A 15,448-nucleotide genomic window follows, 5' to 3' on the forward strand; every position below is an offset into this window, starting at 1 on the left:
TAGGTCTTTAAAAAAAATTGACCAGAAGCATCTGGGGAAAAAAGAGTTTGAAATCACTTATGCAACCTTTTTATTTCTGGCAGAAAATGGACAAGAACAAAGATGGCGTAGTTACCATAGACGAATTCATTGAAAGCTGTCAAAAAGTAAGTCGTTTTTAGGGTGAGTGGCTTGTAAAGCCACGAGAAACGAGTTGAAGCTTTGCACAAGGTCTTTCTCTACGTGGGACCATTCCCAACAAATGACTCTTCGGCCCCTGCATGAAAATGGGAGGGACCACGCCCCCCTCCTCACCCCACTTGTGAACGTTGTCACTTTGCAATCACACATTTCATTAGCTTTTTCAGCTTCTGAAGGCCGCCAGAAGGATAATGGGTGGGCAATGCAGGCAGGGGTAACATCTGGAGATAGTGGATGAAATTTATGCCCTGGGCCCTCCAAACTTTCGCTTTGCTTTCTTGAGTTTAATATGCGAAAAGAATAGAGAACAGCATCCTTAGAATTTGCTATTTTGCTGCTCAGTTTCAGAGATTCTTAGCAGTTGGCAATAGCCGTTAGGCTTTTAGAGCACACTTCGCGGTGCTTTTACAGCCCTCTCTAAGCAGTTTACAGAGTCAGCCGCTTTCCCCCCCAACAATCTGGCTCTTCATTTTACCCCCCCTTGGAAGGACGGGAGGCTGAGCCTGGTGAGATTCGAACTGCCCAATTGCAGGCAGCCGGCAGTCAGCAGAAGTAGCCTGCAGTACTGCGCTCTCACCACCGCGCCAGCGTGGCTCATTAATTCTTGGAGATTTCAGGGTACACTATAAGGACCAATAAGGAAGGCTTAATGGGACTGTATAGAGCAGTGTTTCTCAACCTTGGCAACTTGAAGATGTCCGGACTTCAACTCCCAGAATTCCCCAGCCAGCGAATGCTGGCTGGGGAATTCTGGGAGTTGAAGTCCAGACATCTTCAAGTTGCCAAGGTTGAGAAACACTGGTATAGAGGACTTATCTTAGTCTGCAACTATGACCTAAAAAAAGTCTTTGCCAGTCTTGGGAATTGTTTTGTAGAGAAGAAAAATAAACTCTGAAGGAAAAGGATCCCACCCCTATTTTTCTGATTACCGAAATTCTTACTACAGCCGGTCCTTGTTTAGCAACTTTTTGCAATTACTGCGGTGACGAAAAAGTAACTTGACACCAAGCCCTTGTGTGCACAACCTTCACAGGCTTGTAAAGCAAAGGAAAGCTGAAATAAGATCATTGTGTCCCTTAGCAACCGCTTTGCTTAACGACGGAGTCACCCTCAGTAAAGTTACCGGTGACGTTAGAAGAAACTCCCACTGCTGTGACTCTGTCGATTGAAATATTGCAGGAAAACATAACTAAACATAAATGTTAACCTGCCCCATAAGTAAGAGTTGGGGATTTGGGAAAATATCTTCCTTTTCACACCTGTAATTCCCTACCTGAGTAATTGGGGAGTGGCTTCTATGGAGATTCTCCAGGTCCTGGTTGTCCCAAAGGTGTTTTTTTTTTTTCAAGAGGCAACTGGACTTTCTAGTTTTCCTTTGAAGACGTTTCACTCCTCAGCCAAGAAGCTTCTTCAGTTCTGGCTGGATGGTGGAGAATGGAAGGATTTGTCTTCCTTGCAGACAGCTGGACATTTCCATCCTTTTAGAGGATCTTTCTGGACTGCAAAAAGCGTCTACCTGTTTTAGGCGATGACTCGTGCCACCATTTAGATATTTCCATTTTCATTAGTATGGTTGGTCAGTTGATACTTAAACATTACGCCAGATCTTGTTGGCTCCCAAGTTCCATCTCTTAATTGCAAGCGCTACCAACCCTATTAATGGGGAACAAGACAGTGGAATGCACAAGTGTGTATTCCCACATCTGGGGGAGCAAACTGAAATGGCTTGCCCAGCCCACTGATGATGATCTGGGGGCCTTAATGCACCTCGTGTAGAGACGAAGAACATTCATCTGTATCTCCAGAAACCAACAGGAGGCTTGCTGAGGTGCTGCAGGGACAAAGAATCAACAGATGGATCTTGAATGAAAGCGTGTGGTTGTTTCAGCTATCCTGGACTTTGGAAGATTACTCAGATGAGACATAGTTGAGTAGCTGATTGATAATAGGTAAATGATGGCAAATCTAGACAGCCTCCTAAAAAGCAGAGACATCACCTTGCCAACAAAAGTGTGTCTAGTCAAGGATGTGGTTTTCCCAGTTGCCATGGATGCCTGTGAAAGTGGGAAGGCTGAGGGCTAAAGAATAGAGGCCTTTGAATTCTGAGGCTGGAGGAGAAGACTCCTGCGAGTCCCTTGGACTGCAAGGCCATCCAACCGGTCAGTCCTAGAGGAGATCAACCCTGACTGCTCTTTAGAAGGCTAGATCCTGAAGAGGAAACTCAAAGACTTTGGCCACCTGATGAGAAGGAAGAAGGACTCCCTGGAGAAGAGCCTCATGCTGGGAACGATGGAGGGCAAAAGAAGAAGAAGGGGACGGCAGAGAAGGAGGTGCCTGGATGGAGTCACTGAAGCAGTCGGTGTGAGCTTCAATGGACTCCAGAGGATGGTAGAGGACAGGAAGGCCTGGAGGAACGTGGTCCATGGGGTCGCGATGGGTCAGACACAACTTCGCAACTAACAACAGATGATGGCTGATAGACAGATAGTTAGATAGACAGATGATATAGATGATGATATAGTAGTTTCATCTTAAAAGAGACATTCACTATATCCATAACTGTATGTTGGTGTCGTTAAGAATTTGGTTTCAAATATCTTTTCCTAATAATTAGAGTTTTTACGTTTTTGTTTTGTTTGTTTGCAGGATGAAAACATAATGCGCTCCATGCAACTCTTTGAAAATGTCATTTAACCTCCAGCTGCTCTTCTCCCTTCAATCACTGGACAATACGAACAATTCTGCAGCAGCAACACCGATCTCAGCGTTGCCACGTAGGAGCCAGAATTCGTCAGCTTTGCACTGAGATGTCTATAATGCAAATAAGCTTCGTTTTAATTAAAGCCCACCTCCCGAGACCGCATTTTCCCCCCCACTCGCTGAGGTAAAGCCAAGTCATCCACAACCAAATGCTCTCGCCGTTGTTTTTGAAATGTCACTTGAGTCACAGAAGAACCCAAAGAAAACAGCAATAGGGGAAGGGCCTTCTTGTCGTGCCAACTTCCACAGTGGAGGTCTTGGAGTGGTGGGGAGGGGAGGAGGGGGGGGCAGGCTTTCCACGTCATCAGGTCTCGTATTCCACGGTCCCTTTTGTGTGAAGCTCATCCGGCGTCATTCTCAACTCCAGGGAGGCTTTTTGGACAATGACATTCGAAGAGGAATCCGCGCGAGGGCGGCTCAGCAGCCGGTTAGCGCTCTCAGATGCCGGCTTCCTATTGGGTCACTGTGAGGAAATGGGGAAACCTAAATTGCTCCCGGGGTCTCCCCATGGGGGGGGGAAGAACTCCCCACTTCTGTCTCCGTAGTCGACTGGCGCACAGAGGCCTCTTTAGTCTCGCCTGGAAGGAGTGCCAGATTCCTTACTCTTTTCAATTCAAGATCTACACTTTTTTATAACGGCTTTTCTTGTGCAAAAAATAATAATAATAATAGTGTGTTATTTCACCACTGCCTAGGATAAATCTATTCCGTTGACCAATTTACTGAGATGGTGAACATTCAGGCGGTAGTTTTTAAGAGCTAAAAAGTTTGGGCTTCCCAATCAAAGGCGAAAAATTGAGTGATGCTCCCAGCTCTTGATGGGAATAAAGATGGAAGTCAAAGCGAAGGCTGATGGGGAAGCAGGAGGGGAGGTTCATTCACGCTTCCCACTAGGTGGCAACTTGAAATATGGACCAGGACACAATTATGACAATCAAGCATCATTTATATGGAGGATTATTCGTCTCTGGCTTCAAAACCCAACTAAAATTGGAAGTTTATTAGCATGACTCCTTAGGAAAAGCTGTGGATTTTTCTGGAGCTACAATTACTATTATTCACAGTGTGAAAAGGAGAGAGAGAAAAAAGAGAGAGAGAAGGAGGAAGAGGAGGAAGAGAGGATTCTGTGAAAAACAGAAAATTCACAGAAAAATGATTTGAATAGAGAGTAAACTTGCCACAGCCTTTAAAAGTGACCACCGGGGTGGGGGCGGGGAGTGCACAATATCGAAGTTGAGAGAGGTGGAAGTTGGTGTCCCCCCCCCACTTCTTTTTTTTCCCTTTTTTTTTAAAAAAAAACTATAAAGGGAGAGACAGACTGTAGACAACACCAAAATCCCACTTCTCATGGTAGTCGAAATAATATTAAATTACTGTCTTTCTAAATACTTATAAAGTACTGACAGAAGACATATGCCAGCATTAATCGTGACATTTTGCACTGAAGTCCGAGAACGCTTATAGATGTACAAAAATGCTGCAAACTGTTGTAGTTTTTCTTTCTTTCTTTCTATTTTTAAAAATGGCATCTAATTGGTTGCAAGATGGCTTAGAGCCAGTGTTTCTCAACCTTGGCCACTTGAAGATGTCCGGACTTCAACTCCCAGAATTCCCCAGCCAGCGAATGCTGGCTGGGGAATTCTGGGAGTTGAAGTCCGGACATCTTCAAGTGGCCAAGGTTGAGAAACACTGTCCTAGCCACTGTCTTCCCACTGAAGAGGATGAAGGCTGCTCTTATGACTGCCGCTGTAGGAATACGAGTAGTACAAGGCCTGTACATCTAAACTTTGTTGTAGAACATCCATGAGAAGTAAATGTGCACATTTTGTAATAAAAAATGGAAGACACGGAAGGCCCACGGGGTTAGTTTTTTTTCTTAGCCAAAGCACCTGTGTGTTTGTTATACAAAATTTAATGCGTGGGGTTTGTGGCGCAGTTAAGCATTTTTATTCAACACTCATGAAAATCTTGGTGTTTGATGGAGACATAAAAGCCTTCTCAGCATATTGACAACACTGGGGGGAGGGAAAACAAACTTAAGTACATTTTCCAATCTAGAACCCACAAGATAGTGGGCTCTTTAAGAACACTATCAAAAACGAAACCATCTCTATCAACAAATATATTAACTGAGAAACAGTCCCTTCCAGTTTTAACGATTTCAGGTCCTTTTAAGAGAGGAAACTTAACCAGCGATGGAAACGGTCCTTGGTCCCCTCATGCAGCAGCATCTAAGTTTACTAAAAATCAAGATGCACATAGGTCTTAGCTAAGGGTTAAGCCTAGCAAGTAAAGGGTACACAATTTTTTAAAAAAAACATAAATGAATGTTTCATAATAATTTTAACCAAACCAGCAAACCCGTTAAGTCCCCAGAAAAGGGACTGAAAGGAAGACGGTGTGCCATTTCTAAGTGGTTTTTTTTTCATAATTAAGCATCCAGCACACTTTTGCTCTTGACACCCGTCTTAAATTTCAAATGTTAATCATTTCTTTCGCAGAACAATACGCTTCTAGGAGAAAGAAGTAACACCAACGCAGTTTGCAAGGGAAGCCTCTTCGCCGCCTTCTTCAGGAGGAAATGGAAGAATATGTCGGAATCTTTGCTTTTATAATCGTCAAGCTTTCCTGTTCGAGAAATAGGAATTGAAAAAAAAAAATAGTTTTGAAGTCAGTTTACAGGCAGCCAAATTCCCTCTTCGCCCTGAAAACAAATTATTTCTACTTTGAAGAGGCCTTGGACATCCCACACCAACCCGTTGTGGGACGTCTACTGGGAACATCTAGTCCAGGGGTGTCCAAACTTGGGAACTTTTAAGACTTGTGGACTCCAACTCCCAGAATTCCCCAGCCGGTTCCCGAGTTTGGACACCCCCGATCTAGAAGGAGTCCCGGTTTTAAGGAAAACTGTTCCAGCTGTCAGTTTAGGAGTGTGACGTAAGAATAAACCACCCATCTTACACCACATGCGGGGAGTCCCCGGCAATGCCGGCAGTTGGGGCTGGGATTTCTGTGGCTAAGGAAGCCGCCGTAAAGCCCGGCGTCGTGTGATCTGGGCAGCGGCAATCCCAGCCCTCCCCACTGCCGTTATTAAGTGAGGCTTGTGCGCCATTCAGCCAGCAGCTCCTTGCAACGGCCTGCCAGCTTCCGACCCCCAATAGGGAAGCCGGCGGGAAGTGGGACATTGAAGGGAGTTTGCAAGAAGGCTGGCGGGGTGGGGGTGGGGCTCCTGGGTGTGGAGGGAGGGGGCGCACGAGTGGCGGGGGCATGGCAGAGCGCAGTGGCATTTGGTGGCTGCTGCAGGATGGGGAAGGGTGGGTGGGTGGGTGTTCGTGAGAGGCTGGGGAGGCACAGGGGGAGGGTGGAGAGGCCTGGAGGGGCTGCTGGAAGGCTGGGAGAGGATGCATGAGTGGCGGGAGGTAGCTACTCTCTGAAGGGCATCTCCGTTCATGCTCGGTCAGCAGCAGAAGAAACAAGATGGGAGGCATCAGCTGGGGTTTCAGGAGGCCAAAAGGCCTTGGATGAGGGGAGGGGAAGATGGGGAGGGGGAGGGGGGTGAAACCCCTCCAGCTGTGGGTGAAGCTTGGTTCCTGACTCTCCGAGACTCCTGGCCAAGTTCTGCAGAGATCGGCCTGGCAGCTCTCCAAGCCAGAGAAGGTCTGTGACCGTAAATCCTCCCTGGAAAGACTTTGCAGAATTCACAGGGGTTTTTTGTGGGGACCAGGAGTTTCCTTCAGGCTCTGAGGAAGCCTCGGCCAGAACCGATGCTGCTACAGGACCGGCTTCAGGCGAAACCCAACCAGACAACGCAGGTGGAATCAACAGGCAGCCCTTACCTTCCCTCCGTGCTGCTCCAGTTTCTGCAAAGCCTCCATAGTTTGTTCTTTGAACTTCTTGCTCATCTGCCTCTTGGAAAGCTGAGGGCCAAAACGGAGAGGCAAAGAGGGGAGTGAGACCTTCGGGGGCTCTGAAAGGTTGCAAAAGGCAGAGGCTCATCCACAGCAGCAGATGATCTGTTTTTGAAACCATCGAACGGAATAAAGCAGGAATATTTGTTTTGGGGTTGTTCCTGCCTTTCGCTGCTTTGGAGAACAGCGTGACCCCCTTATACCCGTGATGGCAAACCCATGGCACGCATGCCACACGTGGTGTTTGCAGCCATATTTGCTGGCATGCGAGCTGTCGGCTCCAGAGCGCATCCGTGTGCCAGACAGCTGACTTTCAGCCTTCTGGAGGGTTTTGGGGAGGCTGTTTTCACCCTTCCCAGGATTCAGAAAAGCCTCCGGAGCCTGGGGTAAAAACTCCCCCCATGTGGGGGGGTGGGGTTTACACGCACATGCGCAAGTGGGCGGGGCGCATTGCATTGTGGGCAAGCATTATCGCACACAGATGATTTTGGCACACCTTTACAAAGAGGTTCGCCACCACTGCCCTGTATTATAGCAAGCGATAAAGCGTGGTTTGAAATCCGAAGGCTTGTATGACCGCGCTAAGGCCAAGGAAATGGCGTTAGGGCTGAGGGGGGAGGAGCCAATCCAGCGCCTTCTTATCCCAGTTCCCAAAGGAGTTTCCACCTTTAATGCGCCCCCCGTTTACAGGGCCAAAGAGCCAGAGAAATGCTGCCCGTGAGCATGAGGACGGCCTTACAACACAGATCCTCCCTCGCCACAGAGAGAGGGGAAGCTTGGGACCAGGTTGCAAGCAGGGACTCTGGGAGGAAAGCCTGGCCGTACTCACACTGGAAAGCAGGTGCTTGAGGTGCCCATTGAGCCAGAAGCCCACCACAGCACTCAGCTGCACCAATGCCCTCAGGCCTCTCCTGAAGACGTCGTCGTCTGAATGGGCCTTTGGGAGAGAAGAGGAAATGGAGAAAACACACGTTCACTTTAAGAATCCCTGGCTGGGGGGTGAGCTGTACAAGTAGCGCCCGCCCCCCCACCCCTCAAAAACAATAACCAGAATAATAATCCCTCCTCCCCATCTTCAGAAAAAACAATTACTGTCAACCTTCCTTCCATTGAGGACCTGGACACTGGATGGGTCAGAAAAAGGGCTGGGAAAATATCTACAGACCCCTGGCATCCTGGACACCAATTGTTTCATCTCCCACCCTCAAAACGACACTATAAGGCAGTGTTTCTCAACCTTGGCAACTTGAAGATGTCCGGACTTCAACTCCCAGAATTCCCCAGCCAGCATTCGCTGGCTGGGGAATTCTGGGAGTTGAAGTCCGGACATCTTCAAGTTGCCAAGGTTGAGAAACACTGCTATAAGGCCCTGCACACCAAGACAATGAGACACAGGGGAAGTTTTTTCCTCTGCTAAACAACCGTTTCCCACAATACGGTCAAAGTATTCACTAAGTCTGCACTACTATTAGTCTTCTCATCGTTCCTAGTATCTCTCTCTTCCCACTCATGACTGCAGGACTGTAACTTTGCTGCTTGTATCCTTACAATTGATGTTGATACTGTTTCCTGATTGCTTATGTGTGCCTTGTGACTATCATTAAGTGTTGCGCCTTATGATTCTTGATGAATCTTGTCTTTTTATGTCCACTGAGAGTTTATGCACCAAAGACAGATTCACTCTTGACCAATAAAGAATTCGATTTCTATTCTATTCTATTCTATTCTATTCTACTCATTCTATTCCACTCCCAATTCTTAATTCTATTTCTGAATTCTATTCTATTTTATTGTATATTCTATTCTATCCCATTTTCTATTCTGTTCTTCATTCCAATATTTATTCTATTCTACTTTCTATTCCTATTTTATTCTATTTTTAGCCCTGCCTTTTGGGAGACGTAGAAGTGGGAAAAAAGCCAGCGGGGGTCTGTGGTTGTGTTTTGAGGGACCTACCAAAGCACCTTTTAACACTGGAACGAGCCGAGGAAGCAGCGGGAGAGTTTTCTGAGCAGCGCCTTCCACCGAGAGCATCTCCTTGAAGCCCTCCTGGGAGATGAAGGTATACGGGTGCCTCGTCTCTTTCAGCCCCTGCCGGAGTCACACACCACACAGTGTCAATGCGCGGCTCCCTTCGCCTCTGAAATCCCTAAGCAAAACCCCGCTGAACAACCTCTATGGGAAGAATTTCTTCCATCTCAAATGTACGTTCGCCCCCTTCTGGCTCTACCTGGCATTGCGGTGTTCAAAGTAGCCAGGTAGTTTTTGCTTGAAAAGGAAAGGAAAAAAAAACACCGTGTATTCTCACTGGTGAGAATTTCTGACTCTCTTTTTCAGACATTCCAAGTGCCTTGTTCAGAAACTGCTGTAATCGGTGCTAGCTGCGTGCCTGGATAAGCATTGCTCTGAGAACAAAAGCAGCCAGCAATTATTCTGAAATAATCACTATTTAGGATTTCACCTCCGATCCGATTCGAAGTCTGGGACTGGTAAAAACTTAACAGTCCCAGTCCTAACCAAGGGACCTCAGCTGTGAAGGTAATGGGCAGTTCTGAGCAGGGGGGGCTTCTTGCAAAGTCAGAATACCGTATTTTTCAGAGTATAAGAAGCACCAAGATTTTGAAGAGGTAAATTTTTTTTAAAGGTTTTTGCACTCTGCAGACCTCCCAAACCCTCTGAACGCTTCATTTTTTGTGAAAAACGGGGCATGCAGAGAATATGAGAGGCCTGCAAAGTGCTCATGGGTGCTGGGGGGGGGGGGGAGGTGGGCAAAAATGAGCAAAAACCGGCCCACTTTCCAGGCCTCCCAAACCCTCTGCATGTCCATTTTGGATAGGGGGCAGGGTTTCAGGAGGCCAAAAATGCTGTATTCAGTGTATAAGACGCACCCAGATTTTCACCCTCTTTTTTGGGGAAAAAAGATGTGTCTTATACTCCAAAAAACACAGTATATCAGTCGGTTAAGTTCAAAATTAACCCTAACCCTAAGAAGAGGGCGGGGGAGGGGGGAATCCACAATCCAGAAGTAAATTACATATAGTATGGACGTAGTAGAGGGAGAGGACAAGTAAGTTACCCAACTGTGTCATTTGCAAACTTCCTAACTTAAATCCATAAACAATTGCCGTGTAAATTACTTTTCTGTACTAGGCCATAAACGATTCACAACTTGCAATGTTGTGCCTGGAATGTCTTTGTATGAATCTTTCAAAAAAGCCCACATGTAAATGTGTTGGGGTACACAATGCTTTTATTTTCTTAAAGGAAGCAATTCAGACCAATGCTGAGGTTTCCTAAGCTCGGAAATGTTAAGCTGGGTGGACGTCAATTCTTCAAACTCCCCAGCCACCGCACACATCTTCATTGAGGTCACGGAGACGGAGAAGGTTTGGACCACAGATTCAAAATCTGGGGAAGCCCCGTGACAAAACTCTTCCTGGGCTTCCAGAGTTCTCCATAAAATTATAACTTTCATTTTTGTGGGGTTGTTTTTTTTTTAAGGAGGGTTTTAATACATCACTTTTAAGAAAATCCCAGCTTCCCCTTTGTCCTTTGAACAGAGTCAAGAAGAAAATACAAATTGTAGGAATTGTCTCTCAAACTTAAAACAAATATGGATATCCCCCCCCCAAAGGGATTTACCTCTGCTAAATTAATAAGGAGAGGGTCAAACGGAAGTGTGGCAGGATGACTGTCCCATTGCAACGTGTGCCTGATGGAGCCATGGACTAATCTAAAATAGAATAAAGCGTTGGAAATATAAATAACAGGGATTTGTCCAGGCAGCTGCCAAGACTGACACAAAAGGGGGGAGAGAGACAGACAGACAGACAGACAGACACAAAGAAGAGAGAGAGAGAGAGAGAGAGAGAGAGAAGACACACACACACACAGAGGGACAGAGAGAGGAGAGAGACAGAGAAAGAGACAAACAGACAGACAGACAGGAGAGAGAGAGAAGAGAGACAGAGACAGACAGACAGTGTGTCTTCCTGTGTTTTTCACTTAATGTCAAAGTTTATAAAATACCTTTTACAAAACTAGTACATTTTATTTTAGCAAAATCATACAAACATATCCTGTTTCTTGGCCTCTCCAGCAACATCATTAACATCCCGAGGACTATTGGAAAAGGATGGCCTTAAGTGCCTGTCAAAATGTTAGAAATCAGGGTATTGCACACTAAAGAGGCTCCTGTCAAAATCTTGGACTTTTCTGGAGTTCTCACCAACTCGACTCCGCATTCAAATATTTAGCTCAAAGTTTCATGGACTCAGCCTGGATGGATTGAGGGTTTCAGAAGACCCTCTTAAATCCATAAAGTCCTACCAATTGCAGAAAGCAGAAATCCCCCCTTTTGGGGTGGTGGGAGTGGTAACAAATCAACTTCTAATAATTTTTTTTTCTGGTTCTAAGAGTTGTAAACATTTGTTATGTATTTACATAACCATTCAGTCTGGTCTACCAATTGATTCATACCTTACCAGCTTCAGATCTTACAACTTCACAAATAGAAGGATTACTTTTTTTCTTTATTAAGTATGGTATTTTTTTAAAAATAAAACAATCTCCCTCCACTATCAATCAAGGAAAAAAACAGAACTATCCCATTCCTAGCATTGCATTGAATGCAAACATTTTAAGATGAAAACTCACAGTATAATCCAACAAGAATATGCTCACTATTTGGTTAATGGCATTGGAGATGCATATGCCTCTTTCTTTTCATACCAGCATGAAAGGTAAATTTCCCTTTTCGGTAAGTTTAATCACTCCAAACAGAAATAAGAAATTAAGTAGTGTTTCTACAAGGGCCCAAACTGATATTTTCAAGTTTGAAGGGAAGAATCGTAAGTCCAATATGTGAGCTTTATGGACGGAGGCAAAAGTAAAAACAACTTTAAAATGTGCACCATTCTGAAGCAGCCACAAGAAATAATGTGAATACAGCAGCATTTTAATTCAGCCCCTAGCAAAACTAAAAAAAAAGTATTAAAAAAAAATGTTTTATTTCTAAAAAAAATTTAAGCAATATGCATTCCCAGAAACAAGTTAAAATTAACTTTTCTTAGTCATATCCAACCATCTTTGGATGGTTTTTCTTTTAATCTACACGTAGTACAATTCAAAGCCCATCTTATTCCCAGATAAGTAAATGAAAGGGTGCAGTCCTAGAAAGTGGAAAGAACTTTAAAATGCTAAATGAAGCAATGCTGATTTGATCCAGCATTCAGTGCTTCCGTAAAACTGAATTCGCTCACCAGGCCCCAGATCTTACCTGCAAGGGATGCCACCTTTAGAGTAAATGGCTGCAAAGGCGGAGGGTACTCTGGACTGAATATTGAACTGGAACAAAAAGAAATAAAATGGTCAGTATATTATTATTCTAACCCAGATATACCCCAGGAAGACACAGCTACTCTAAACCCCACTGAATTTAAATCCTTCCAATGGCACTTTAAGTTGCTTAAATTTTACAGGGGATATGTTACATTTTGAGGATATATTATAAAAAACACAAACACATATTCAAAATGAAGATTAAAATAAAAAAGAATGCAGAGGCCGAAGCACTTTCAGCTGACAAAAGATTGTGTGATTCTTTTTCTTGACGTGGAAGAGGAAAGAAACGTGAAGAGGCAAACCTTTACCACTTCAAGGTGCTAGTCGTCACTTATAAAGCCCTTCATGGTATTGGACCTGGGTACTTGAGAGACCGCCTGCTGCCAATCACCTCCACTAGACCGATCAGATCCCACAGATTAGGCCTCCTCCGAATTTCATCCGCCGGCCAGTGCCGACTGGCGACTACCCGGAGGAGAGCCTTCTCGGTGGCTGCTCCAACCCTCTGGAACGAACTCCCCATGGAGATTCGAACCCTCACCACCCTCCAGGCCTTCCGCAAAGCCCTTAAAACCTGGCTGTTCCGACAGGCCTGGGGCTAAAGAGCTGTTGCCCCCCCCCCCGCCTCGAATGGTATGATTGTTGTGCTTTTTAATTGTGTATGGTTTTTTATGCTTTTGTAACTTTGTTTGTATTTCCCCTCCCCTGAGTTGTGAGCCGCCCTGAGTCCCCCTTCGGGGAAAAGGGCAGCATACAAATAAATGAAAATGAAAATGAAATGAAACTTGGCCAATAAAGAATCCTGTTCTGTTCTTTCCATATTCTATTTCTATTCCCCTTCCTATTCTACCCTATCCTCCCCTACTCCTGCTCCTGCTCCTGCTCCTACTCCCCTTCCTATTCTACTCTAAAGACCACGATTCCTCAGTCTGGAGCTGCTTGAGGAGCGGGTGCTAAGAGCAGCCCTGCACCCACCGGATCGATGGTTTTGGGGTTCAGTCGGTCGCTCGGCCGAGGCCGAGGCTTCAGGGCCGAAGTCTGAGAGGCCGCAGGAGCCGAGCAGGTCTTCCTCTCCTGGATCTTCTCTCTCGTTCCATGGCCTGGAGACGATCCCTTCCCCGCGCTGCCTGCAGAACACCAAGAAGGAAATGGCCGGGAAGGAGGAGGGGAAAATAATCAGAATTCAGGACCCGTTTCCTTCTTTTAAAAAAGAGAGAGAGACAGAGAAAGACAGACAGATAGAGGGGGGGGAAGGGGGGGAGAGACAGAGAGACGAAGGAGAAGCAGACAAAGAAAAGAGAGGAAGAAGAAAAGAAGAGAAAAAGATAGAGAGAGACTAGAAGAAGGAGAAGGAGGAGAAGAAGAAGGAGAAGGAGGAAGAGAAGAAAAAGGAGGAGAAGCAGAAAGAGATGAAGAAGAGGAGGAGGAGGAAGAAGAAGAAAAGAAGAGAAAGAGAGAGAGAGAGGAGAAAAAGGAGAAGGAGGAGGAGAAAGAGAAGAAGAGGAGGAGGAGGAGAAGAAGAAAAAGGAGGAGGAGGAGGAGAAAGAGAAGAAGAGGAGGAAGAAGAAGAAGAAGAAAAGAAGAGAGAGAGAGGAGAAAAAGGAGAAAAAGAAGGAAGAAGAGGAGAAGAAAGAGAAAGAGAAGAAAAAGAAAAAGGAGGGGAAGGAGAAGCAGAAAGAGAAAAAGAAGAGAAGGAGGAAGAAGAAGAAAAAGAAAAGAGAGAGAGAGAAGGAGAAAAAGGAGAAAAAGAAGGAAGAGGAGGAGAAAGAGAAAGAGAAAGAGAAGAAAAAGGAGAAGAAAGAGAAAAGGGAGAAGAAGAGGGGGAGGAAGAAGAAAAGAAGAAAAAGAGAGAGAGGAGAAAAAAGGAGAAGGAAGAGGAAGAAGAAGAGAAGAAGAAGAAGAGGAGGAGGAGGAGGAGAAGAAGAAGGAGAAAGAGGAGAAGAGGAGGAGGAGAAAGAGGAGAAGAGGAGGAGGAGGAAGAGGAGTGCGAGTACCAGCTGCTCCTTTTCTGGCGCCTTCAGCTTCCTTGGACCGATGCATCCCTTCTGGGGGGCGTCCTAAGGGGAGGGGGACCTCATCCCGCTGCACCAAACAGGGGTCTGCAAAGGAACATGAGGGGGGGGAGCAGAGGAGGCTGAGGCTTATGGGCTTTGTTGAGGTCAGCCCAGGGCTTGTGGGGAGGGGGGGGGTCTTTCACGGCTGCAGGAAGGGTGGGAAGAGGCCAAGCGGGTGAGAGGGGGGGGGGAGAATGGACGCCCCCCCCCTAACTTCGAGTGGGATCAGCTCCAGGCCAAGAGCATCAGACCAGCGCTTAAGGCCGGGATGGGGGACCACCCAGAGATCCCAGGCAGAAGGAAACGGGAAGGCTAGCTCAGTCCCGGGGGGAAAAAGAAAACAGCCCGGTCCACGGATGGGGGTCCAACCGGTGATTCTGGACAGAAGGCGACCGGAAGCCTATTGTCAGCCCTGGGGCTGAGAAAAAAGAACGAGGATCAATTCGTTTAAGGATGGGGAGCCACCAGGAGATCCCAGGCAGAGGGCAATGCAAAGCTACTGTGGCCTTCTGGCTAAAAAAAATCGATATAGTCTTGGTCTATGGACAGGGGACCATCAGGAGATCCCAAGCAGAGGGCAATGCAAAGTAATTTCAGCCTTCTGGCTAAAAAAAAAATGATATAGGCTTGGTCTATGGATAGGGGACCACCAGGAGAAGCAGAAGGCAATGCAAAGTAATTTCAGCCTTCTGGTTTTTAAAAAATTGATATAGGGACAGGAGACCACCAGGAGATCCCAGCCCAGCCAAGCCTCCCCTGGATTTCCTCTGCCCCCTCCCCCACCTCCTCGAGGGATACGGGAAAAAAGCCGTCTGCACGTGGTCTGGGGGCGGACAAGCCTGCCTGAAATACCGCGTCGGGGCTCCTGGGGTGCAGCGGGCCGTCCGGCGAGGAACCGGGTCGAAAATCCCGTCGCGCAAATCGAGGTAGGCCCCGGCGGCTCTGCCGTTGCCATAGGAACTACGGGGCGGCTGCGGGGCCAAACGTCGCCCAAACGCGTCCCGCGCTTGGGGCGCCGGCGCCCTCTTGAGGTCCGCGGCGGTGTTTATCAACCTCAGCGGACTTCGACTCCCAGAATTCCTCAGCCCGCCATACCGGTTGGAGGAATTCTGGGAAGTGAAGTCCGTTCCTCTTCAACGGCGCTGGAATAAAAGCCCTGGGAAACGCTGTGGGCGATCCCATCCCCTTTTGCGGGGGTGTTTT

General features: G+C 46.6%; 2 protein-coding genes across 9 annotated transcripts in view; one reads left to right on the top strand and one right to left on the bottom strand.

The window, feature by feature from the left end:
• Window positions 1-3,359, top strand: part of KCNIP4 (potassium voltage-gated channel interacting protein 4) — a 231,698-nt gene extending 228,339 nt beyond the window's left edge. For all 6 annotated transcript variants that reach the window (XM_087724906.1, XM_087724905.1, XM_087724903.1 and 3 more), the window contains 2 exons: window positions 84-146; window positions 2,827-3,359. In XM_087724906.1, the coding sequence (XP_087581032.1) occupies window positions 84-146; window positions 2,827-2,874 (111 nt within the window). In that variant the 3' untranslated portion in view covers window positions 2,875-3,359. The remainder of the gene's footprint in view (window positions 1-83; window positions 147-2,826) is intronic.
• Window positions 3,360-4,859: 1,500 nt separating this feature from the next.
• On the bottom strand, window positions 4,860-15,242 carry PACRGL (parkin coregulated like). Of its 3 annotated transcripts, none has more exons than XM_087724909.1 (9): window positions 15,098-15,242; window positions 14,186-14,290; window positions 13,167-13,318; window positions 12,127-12,194; window positions 10,491-10,581; window positions 8,805-8,939; window positions 7,678-7,785; window positions 6,777-6,857; window positions 4,860-5,568 (listed from the first exon to the last, which is right to left on the bottom strand). In XM_087724909.1, the coding sequence occupies exons 1-9, from the start codon at window positions 15,198-15,200 to the stop codon at window positions 5,512-5,514; spliced, it is 900 nt and encodes a 299-aa protein (XP_087581035.1). In that variant the 5' UTR covers window positions 15,201-15,242; the 3' UTR covers window positions 4,860-5,511. The 3 variants fall into 3 exon arrangements, with proteins under 3 accessions (XP_087581035.1, XP_087581034.1, XP_087581033.1); XM_087724908.1 differs by having other exon boundaries at window positions 15,089-15,230; XM_087724907.1 differs by having other exon boundaries at window positions 15,029-15,221.
• Between the last annotated feature and the right edge of the window lie 206 nt (window positions 15,243-15,448).

The sequence above is a fragment of the Thamnophis sirtalis genome, unplaced genomic scaffold, assembly GCF_051295495.1.
Source record: "Thamnophis sirtalis isolate CommonGarterSnake01/CBP01778 unplaced genomic scaffold, rThaSir2_p1.2 scaffold_10, whole genome shotgun sequence".
NCBI classification, from domain to species: domain Eukaryota; kingdom Metazoa; phylum Chordata; class Lepidosauria; order Squamata; family Natricidae; genus Thamnophis; species Thamnophis sirtalis.